The following is an 8782-nucleotide window of genomic DNA, read 5'->3' on the forward strand; positions in this document are numbered from 1 at the left end:
CCTGGAGCCGCCGCCCCCTCCCCGCCCGGCACCCCTGGGTCGAGGCTGTGGCCCCCCAAGGGAAATGGGGCTTGCAGCACCAGCTTGCAGAGCGCCACGGGCTTCCTCTGGCCTCGGGAAAAGCATGACTTTCAAAAATTGAGTCTCCACTTCTCAGCACCGCTTCCTTTCCAGACGACTCTCAGGAATTGTGGGGGGTGCTGTGCGAATATGTGTGGGGGACAATGAGGTCTGGGAGATTCGCCTCTCCCCAGGCCTGCTCTGGCATCTCCCTGCCCACCCCAAGCCACCCGGCCGCTGCCCTACCTCTTCTTTCCCTCCTCCCCAGTGTCACCTGTCCCCCCACTTCGAGTCTTGCTTTGGGGTCGCACAAGGCCCAGCCCCTAACAGTGTCCTTCACCCAGGGCCCATCCCCAGAGTTAATCTCCAGCCAGCTGTGACCCCTGGACAAACTCCTGCTCGAAAACTGCTGTGATGTACCCACTGCCCCCCAGCTAAGTCCCTGCCCCTCAGCTGCCCAGGACAGCCTCTGCCTAGTTGGCAGCCTCTGCCCTGCCCTCTTCTCTCCAGTGCACGGAGAACAGGAGGTCCACGAAGGACCCCCAGCCACCCTCCCGCTGGGACTGGGTGATGCCGTGGCAGTGCCCGTGGGAAGCAGATGTGGGTGGGAAGACACCCAGTGGGGCTGGCCAGCAGCGACTGAGGACAGCGTGACTGTTTATAGGACTGGCCGTCAGAGCCAAGGAGGGGCCTCAGAAATCCTATTCTCGTATCTGAGGAAACTGAATCCCAGAGAAGAGACAGCCTTACCCCAGCCTCTGTCCCTGAAGCCTGGCCTTTCCCTTCTGGGAGCCCTGGAGTGCCTCGGAAGGAACCCACCCAGCCTTTGGGAAGCACCCTTGAGAGGCCCTGGGTGGGACCCCGGAGCATGGCAGGGGCTCGCCAGCTCTCCAGACCCCTGGCTGTGTATAGGACGGAATCCCCACCCCCGGCATTGTCACAGACCGTTAATTCTGGGCTCTCTCATGCTCTCAGGGAGCCTCACGGGGCCCCTGGCTCCTGCGGCACAGCCAGGAGGGGGTTGGATTCTGGCTCTGGTGACACTGTAGGAGGCTGCTGCCCACCCCCAGGTGTGCACCTGTCACAGCCACTGTCCCAGGATCCCTGGAGGCTGATTGCACACATATCCCAGCCTGGGAGGGACCCCCTGTAAAATGAAGGCTGCCCCTCTGGTGGTCTTAGAATGTGTGCACCTCCGAACGGTTCCTGCTGGCTTGCAGCTGCCGGCCCATCCCCCGGGGCCGGTTCCACACTCAGATGAGAAACCAAAGCCCAGAACAGCTGAGGCCAGCATGTCCCTAGTGGGGCTGGATCTCAGCTCTGCCCGCGAACACCCCGTTTGCACAGACTGGGGTGCAAACTCACCCCTGCCCTACTGTGAGGGCCCTGGAACCAGGCAGGACAGGAGGAACTGGGCCCCCCATTCCTGGAGCCATCCTTCCTGGAGCCTCGGGCGTCCGAGACGTCCAGCAGGATCCACTCGATTCCTGTACCAAGAGCTCTGGACAGCGTCGCCCCCCCTGTGGTCCCCAGGCTGTGGCCCCAGCTGTTTGTGGCCGGCAAGGGTCTCGATGGCTGGAAGAGGGGGCCAGGGGAGGAGAGAGTGGGCACCACCGTGGGGCTCTCCCACTGGTGGAGGCTCCAGCGGAGATGAGCTGGGCAGGCCTCATGGAGCAAGTGCAAACTGCACCCGTGGCCTGGGGGCAGAGCATCTTCGGGGAGACTTAAGGGTCATGCTTTGTGCGCCAGGCCACCCAGAGGAGAAGGTCACCCTGCCCGGAGGCACAGGCCATGTGGGGCTCTCAGGAGATGCTACTGGTGTGGCTTCTGGTGTTGGCAGCGGGCGGCACGGAGCACGCCTACCGCCCAGGGTGAGCCAAACCCTGACCTGTGAGTGCTGGGGTGGGGTGACCAGGAGCCCTCAGCCCGTCCTGGAGGCAGCCCTCAGCACCTGTGGGGGACTCCCTGGGGACCCCTGCAGAAGGTCCTGCCCCAGCCGCATGTCCCCATCATTCTTGGGTCCTGCTCTGGGACTCCTGGGCTGACCCCTTGTCCACCCCCACAGCCGTAGGGTGTGTGCCGTCGGGGCTCACGGGGACCCTGTCTCTGAGTCCTTCGTGCAGCGCGTGTACCAGCCCTTCCTCACCACCTGTGACGGGCACCGGGCCTGCAGCACCTACCGGTGAGTGCCCCACCCAACCGAGCCCACCCAGCCCCAGCCTCCCAAGGCCAATCCCCCAAGTTGCCCCCATCTGCCACACGTCAGCCTGTCGGGGGGGGGGTGTGAATCCTGAGGCCTAAGATGGGAAACTGAGGCCAGAGCCACGAGAGGGCCGACTGAGATGGGTGACCCAGGGCGGTTGGAGCCAAGGGGTTCCATGGTCACCTCCAACGTCCTAATCCTTGCTCTCGTCCCGACACGTCTCAAAGGGCAGCACCTCTAAGGGCATCCCCATGTTGAGAGGGGTCGCCCGTCCTGTCTGCACCCCTCCACTTCTGGGGGATTAACCCCTCCCTGCCCTGTATCTCTGGCTGCAAGGTCCCATCTCCACGGAATGGTGCCCGACTCCCCACTCCACTGAGCAGCCCCTCCACGTGACAGCCCCCAACAGGCACAGATCAGACCCTGAGAGGTCCTGTGTGCCCACACAAGGGGCTCACACCCCCCAGTCTCAGCCTCGGGCAGAGTCCTCCTTCCTCGGTGTGGGAGATCCACCCCCTGCTGGGGGAGGGGCCTGGGAATTCAGTCTCCTGGAGGTTTAAGAAGTGCTCCGATGCCCAGGGCCCACACTCTGCCATGACCCGCTGCAGGCCAGGCAGGCCCTCTCCTCTGGGCCTGGATGCCCCCACAGGAGGCCAGATAGGTGGGGGCACACACAGGCCTGGCCACTGCCTCTGCTCCATGCAGAATGTGGCTGGGCCTTCCTGCTGTGGCTTGAGTCCCGGCCAGCACCGGAAGGCCCAGGCAGGGAAACGGCTGTGCAATGACCCCTCAGTGCCATCCCTTGGGGAGAAGACCCCTGGGGACACGCTGGGGTGACTCTGTCCACTCTGAGAGGGGACTCTAGCTGCCCAGTGGGTGGCTAAGGGGGAGTAGGATGCCCTTCTGAGCTGTCCCGCCCACCCCACAGAACCATCTATAGGACCGCCTACCGCCGCAGCCCTGGGCTGGCCCCCGCCAGGCCTCGGTACGCATGCTGCCCCGGCTGGAAGAGGACCAGTGGGCTTCCCGGGGCCTGTGGAGCAGGTGAGGGCTACGCCCCTCGGTGCCTGGTGTTAGTCAGAAGGGCGACTATTCCCTAGTCTTCCGGCAATGCTCCTGCTGCTTTTCTTGAACCTGGAGCAAAGCACCACCTTGCCACAGAGCACCCACTCCCTAGCAGCTGCCCCCACAGGGCGCTGGGGACCCAACTGAGCTGGTGACCAGCCTCCCCTACCCACAGCAATATGCCAGCCGCCGTGCCGGAACGGAGGGAGCTGCATCCAGCCTGGCCGCTGCCGCTGCCCTGCGGGATGGCAGGGTGACACCTGCCAGTCAGGTGAGGCTGGCTCCACCCTGGGGGACCCTGGAAGGGGCCTGGGCACCTCCTTGCATGTCCTGGGGTTACTGCTGGCCCATGAGTGAGTGATTGTGAAGGGAGCTATGTCGGCAGGACCCCTCCCACAGGCATGGCCGCCTGACACCCCATTTCCTACAGATGTGGACGAATGCAGTGCTGGGGGGGCCGGCTGTCCCCAGCGCTGCGTCAACACCGCCGGCAGTTACTGGTGCCAGTGTTGGGAGGGGCACAGGCTGTCTGCAGATGGTACACACTGCGTGCCCAAGGGAGGGCCCCCCAGGGTGGCCCCCAACCTGACAGGTAAACTCAGCCCTGGCTGGGCCTGGCCTGGGGAGGTGGGCAGGCAGTGGACACTGCCATGTGGCTCTGTGTTAGGCATGGTGAGGGGCACTGGAACCTGGGTGGAAGGCGGTGGGGGCTCCCTCTCCAGGGAGGGAAGATGGGGCGGGAGGACAGGTGGGTTCCTGAGAACTGGGGGCAGGTTGCCTGGAGCCTCATGGTCAGCCAAGAAGGCGGAAGTGCCTGTCTGCGTGCAGTGCAGCATTCTGGAAGACGCCACGCCTCCGCTGGTGATGGGACATTATTACTTTTGGTACGCGCTGTGACACTTCAAACTCGTACCGTGAGTAATAATGCGCTGTCCACAGCACCGCATCGAAAGCGCCGCTGACACCACAGCTCCGACCTCCCTCAGCGTGGCCGGGACCCTGAGCAGCTGTGCAGAGCCATGCGCCCCGGTGTACTTAGGTGGCACAGCCCTGAGACCTCTGGCCAACGCCAGGAAGGCGTCAGGGCCGGCAGAGGCCTGGATCTGAGTCTTCGGGCTCTGCCTCTCCCTGGGGACAGGAGGGAGCCTGGGGGTGTGGGTGGGGAGCCGGCCGACCCTGACCCAGCACCTGGCTCTGCCCCCAGGAGTGGACAGTGCAATGAAGGAGGAAGTGCAGAGGCTGCAGTCCAGGGTGGACCTGCTGGAGGAGGTGAGGCCTGGGGTGGGGCAGGTCCTCGCGACAGCAGCCCAGGCCAGGATATAGGCTCCATAGTCTCCTGGGACATGGTCGCGACCCACGGATGGCTGGGGGTGGTCTGAAAAGGTCCTGGCCCTGGGGAGGCAGCTTCCTTGCTGCTGACTGCCGAGGAGGCCCTGGCCTGGATCCATGCCGGGCAGAGGCAGCCAGACACTGACCAGGACCCCCAGGGCTGGAGGAACCAAGCGTGGCAGCCCCCTAGACCATACACACAGCCTGGACCCAGACAAGACTTCCCCACCCTCCACCACCTTTGTCCCCACCAGGACAAAGAGCTCTTGCCAGTCTTCCCACTGGCCAGTGGTCCAGCCATCCCCCTAGTTCTGCCGGGGACCCCAAGGCTGGGACCACCCGGCCAGCCTAATGCCCCAGGCACCTACTCTGCCGCAGGCTCTTCTGGCACGGCAGCCCCCTCTAGTGGACACCTGGAGCCCTGCCGCAGGGGCTGGGGCTGGAGGCTTGTGGAGCCCTTCCCGGGGGTCCTCCCTAGACCCTGGTGGAGCAGAGAGGGCGGGGCCGGCCCGGAGTCACCACCCTTCTGCACCCGCAGAAGCTGCAGCTGGTGCTGGCCCCACTGCACAGCCTGGCCTCGCAGGCACTGGAGCACGGGCTCCCGGACCCCGGCAGCCTCCTGGTGCACTCCTTCCAGCAGCTGGGCCGTATCGACTCCCTGAGTGAGCAGATCTCCTTCCTGGAGGAGCAGCTGGGGTCCTGTGAGTTCCCCCCACCCTCCAGAGCCCTCCTCCCGGGTCTGCGCCCCGTTGGCCTAGAGGGACTACCCAGGCTTGGGGGTCGGGGGTGACCAAAGGCCAAGGGGTCAGATCTGGCTGGGCGGGGAGGCTGTGGGGAGCAGTGACCTCTGACCTTAGCCTCATCCAACCCTAGGCTCCTGCAAGAAAGACTCATGACCGCCCGGCGCCCCAGGCCGGACTGAGCCCTTCACTCTGCCCTGCAGCCCCCATGCCCCTGGGCGACATGCTGGGGGTCCAGACACCACTTCGGGGTGACTGAGCCTCAGGGTGACTCAGTGGAAGGCCAGGCAGGGCCCTCTTCCTCTTCCTCCTCCCCTTCCTCAGGAGGCTCCCAGGGCTCTGGCATGGGGTGGGCTGGGGTCTTCTGTGTCAATCCATCCCTAGCCAGCCCAACGGCATCCCAAGGCCAGGTGGGCCCTCAGCCAAGGGAAGGTACGAGCTCACGGACTCTCTGCTGGAGACTGGGACCCGTGGCACAGGCCAGGCAGCCTGGAGGCTGGGTGGGGCTTCAGTGGGGGCTGCTGCCTGACCCCCAGCAGAATAAAAATGAAATGTGAGCTGCTGTGTCAGTGGATGGACTCGGGGCCTGGGGGGAGGGCTCTCAGCTCCTGGCCACCCCACCCAGACCCGCTGCCAGGTGCCGGCTGGCACAGGGGGCCAGGTGGAGCTGGCAGTGGGTGGGGAGGGCACTCCAAGGGAGAGGGGCTGGGCAGGTGGTTTTTTTGAGGCCACAGAGAGCTTTGTCTTGGGGATGTGTTGGCCCCAACCAGAGGCCAAAAAGCAAATCTCTGGCCTCCTTCCCAGTAGCCTGAGGATCCTGGCACACCTGCCCCAATTAGGCGACACCCCCCACCCACCGATGGAAGTATTAGAGGGTGATGTGGGCCCACCCCTGGAAAGGGAACACGGGTGGGTGGCGGTGCCTCCACCCTGGGCTCTTAGGGAGAACAGCTGGGAAGACACAGCAGGGGCTCTACCACCCTGCTCACCCTGCCCGCCCTGTGAGTGACCACAGCTGTCCAGCCACTTCCAAGAGTGTGTTTATAAAAAAACAGCAACGGAGTACAATGCTGACTCCAGAGTCCTCCATGCCGGCAGGAGCAGCAGGTCCCACTTCCCGGCTCCCTGTGGCCCAGGGTGCGTGAGTCTGGGACTCCCGGCCCTCCAGGCGCCTTCTCTCCCTGAGAGCCTGATGCAGCTTGTGGGCTGGACCCTGGAGCCCGACTGCATCCGAGTGGGTCCCAGGTGGCCAGAGCAGAGGGCTCGGGCAGTGAACGTCGGGACTTGGGGTCCGCCCATCTGCTCCTGGGCTATCCGGGGGCCTTGTGGCTCAGCCCACCTGCCGGCCACAGCCTCAGGCCTCATCCTCATCATCCCAGCTCTGAGGTGCCGTGGGGGTGAGTCCCTGCCCTCAAGCCTAGGGAGGGTCCAGGTGATCCCCCTGCAGCGGACGCCGGGGCCCATGTCTGAGGCCAGTGACAGAAGGGACCTCCTGCTTCCAGGGCTGAATGAGAGCCGGGGGAGCCGGACACAGTGGTATTTGGAAGCCTGGGTGGGGGTCCCCTCTGCCCATCCTCCAGCCATTGGCTTCCCACCTGCCCTCCCCAGGTCCTGCCCTGCCGTGGTCTCGGCTACTGGGCCGGCTGCACGCCAGGCCCCGCAGTGGCCCCGTTCTCCTGGGGGGTCTTGGAGATGTGGAGGAAGGTGGTCCTCATGGCCCGGTGGCAGGTGTCCACGAGTGCAGGGACATCCGCCTCGGTGAGGCCGCTGGTGGGGATGGCTTCCAACACCTGCACTGTGACTGTTCCTGCCGGGGGAGCAACAGACCTCAGCGGCCTGTGGGGAGCTGGGGCCCACCTCAGCCTGCTGCCCCGGCCTCACCTCTCCCCGGCTCCCCATAGCCACTCCCTGGGAAGCCCCTGAGGCCAGGCCAGGCTCTTCTCCTGGACTCCCTAGCCGTGGTGGGTTATTTTAATTGCAGTAATGTTGGTGCAGTAAAACCGATAGCTGCCTGGCCTTCATGCCACAGTTTCGACAAGTCTGTGCTCCCGTTACCGCCCCCAGAAAGCCCCCCTTCCCGATCGCCCCTGCCCCACCGCCTGGCCTCTGCACTCCATACGGGGCCTGTGGGAGAGATGGGGCTGAGTTCCCCCACTGCTTTCCAACTTTGACCCCACTGTCCCACCTGGGCACCAGGTACCCATGTTCTGGGAACTGGCTGGGAGGGGCAGAGGCTGTGAGCCTCGCCGCCTGTGCCCCTGGGTTGCCTGGGCTCCATCTACCCCATGCAGGCATCAGCCTGGACGCATGGGCTCAGAGGCCGCCCTTCAGCCCTGGAGGAGGCCGCCTCAAGGCCCCCAAGCTGTGTGCACAGCTGGGGTCCATCCGTGTGAAGCCGGGCATCCAGGCTACCCTCTTGGAGCCTCAGTTTCCTCATCTAAAAAATGGGCCCAGCACCACCCATCTCACAGGGCCACTGGGAAGGGTGACTGCCATGAGATCATGAAGCCCAGAGCCGGGACTCCAGCCTGAGTCACTCATTCGCCACATGGTCACCATGTGGCCATGCCACGGGTGCCACCCAGAAATGGGAACGATGAGGGGCCTGGGGCTCCGTGACCATAGGGTCAGGCAGGGCCTACACCCCGGGTGCACACATGTGGGGGTACCTGAGGTGAATAACTTCTTCTTGGTGTTGTAGAAGGAGGAGAAGGAGGAGTACACCACGGGGACGATGGGCACCTGTGGGCAGGGAGACACGAGGCTGAGGCAGCCCTGGGGACAGGCCGGGCACACCCCGGGCTGCATATGGTTGGGGAGCCCTGTCCTGTGGCCCACCTGCCCCTGCCTTCGCTGCTGCCATGGGTCCTTGTGGCTGTCCTGCCCTTGGGACCTGGGATACCTGTCCTGCTCTGGTTGGCCCAGAGTTGCAAAGCTCATCCTGCAAATCTCTACTTACCTCCTCTAGGAAACCCTCCTGAGCTAGCACTTATTTGTCTGGTTCACGCCTGTCCCTGTACTGGATGTGTAGCTAGCCAGTGGGGCAGGGCCCTGTCCGATGTAGGAGGAGGTTATGGCGCTCTTCCCTGCCCACGCCTCCCTCCCAGTCCTCTCTCCATCCCAGGAAGCTAGTGAGGGAGGCAGCTCTAGCCGGGGGAGGGGTGGAGCCTGCTGGTGTTCCTGGAAGCCACCGGGGTCAAATCCAAGGGCACTTAGGGGTGATCATTAACCTGAGGCAGCCAGGGAACCTCCAGGGGGCCGGCAAGTAGGCTGGGGACTGGAGGCAGGGAGGGAGGGGGCCAGCAGGTAGGTGGGGACTGGGAGCAGGGAGGGAGGGGGCCGGCAGGTAGGTGGGGACTGGGAGCAGGGAGGGAGGGGGCCGGCA

General features: G+C 64.7%; 2 protein-coding genes across 5 annotated transcripts in view; one reads left to right on the forward strand and one right to left on the reverse strand.

Annotated features, from left to right (window-relative positions):
• The first annotated feature begins 1720 nt into the window (after positions 1-1720).
• On the forward strand, positions 1721-5954 carry EGFL7 (EGF-like-domain, multiple 7). 3 transcript variants are annotated; one of them, XM_011985082.1, is made up of 8 exons: positions 1721-1931; positions 2126-2242; positions 3192-3307; positions 3504-3599; positions 3759-3920; positions 4533-4597; positions 5196-5358; positions 5531-5954. In XM_011985082.1, exons 1-8 carry the CDS (start codon positions 1852-1854, stop codon positions 5551-5553), a joined length of 822 nt encoding a protein of 273 aa, XP_011840472.1. In that variant the 5' UTR covers positions 1721-1851; the 3' UTR covers positions 5554-5954. The 3 variants fall into 3 exon arrangements, with proteins under 3 accessions (XP_011840472.1, XP_011840471.1, XP_011840473.1); XM_011985081.1 differs by having other exon boundaries at positions 5196-5954; XM_011985083.1 differs by lacking the exon at positions 3759-3920 and having other exon boundaries at positions 5196-5954.
• Positions 5955-6419: 465 nt separating this feature from the next.
• The window catches only part of AGPAT2 (1-acylglycerol-3-phosphate O-acyltransferase 2), a 15168-nt gene continuing 12805 nt past the window's right edge, over positions 6420-8782 (reverse strand). For both annotated transcript variants that reach the window (XM_011985084.1, XM_011985085.1), the window contains 2 exons: positions 8067-8139; positions 6420-7204 (listed from right to left, as the gene is read on the reverse strand). In XM_011985084.1, the coding sequence (XP_011840474.1) occupies positions 7029-7204; positions 8067-8139 (249 nt within the window). In that variant the 3' untranslated portion in view covers positions 6420-7028. The remainder of the gene's footprint in view (positions 7205-8066; positions 8140-8782) is intronic.

This window comes from Mandrillus leucophaeus, unplaced genomic scaffold (assembly GCF_000951045.1).
Source record: "Mandrillus leucophaeus isolate KB7577 unplaced genomic scaffold, Mleu.le_1.0 Scaffold28, whole genome shotgun sequence".
In the NCBI taxonomy this organism is placed as follows: Eukaryota; Metazoa; Chordata; class Mammalia; order Primates; family Cercopithecidae; genus Mandrillus; species Mandrillus leucophaeus.

What these genes read in the sequence shown, in the direction of transcription:
- EGFL7 (XM_011985081.1), top strand. Translation starts at nt 1,852, where the DNA reads ATGTGGGGCTCTCAGGAGATGCTACTGGTGTGGCTTCTGGTGTTGGCA. An exon ending in GAGCACGCCTACCGCCCAGG is followed by an intron (nt 1,932 to 2,125) that starts GTGAGCCAAACC and finishes CCACCCCCACAG; the next exon opens with CCGTAGGGTGTGTGCCGTCG. An exon ending in TCCCGGGGCCTGTGGAGCAG is followed by an intron (nt 3,308 to 3,503) that starts GTGAGGGCTACG and finishes CCCTACCCACAG; the next exon opens with CAATATGCCAGCCGCCGTGC.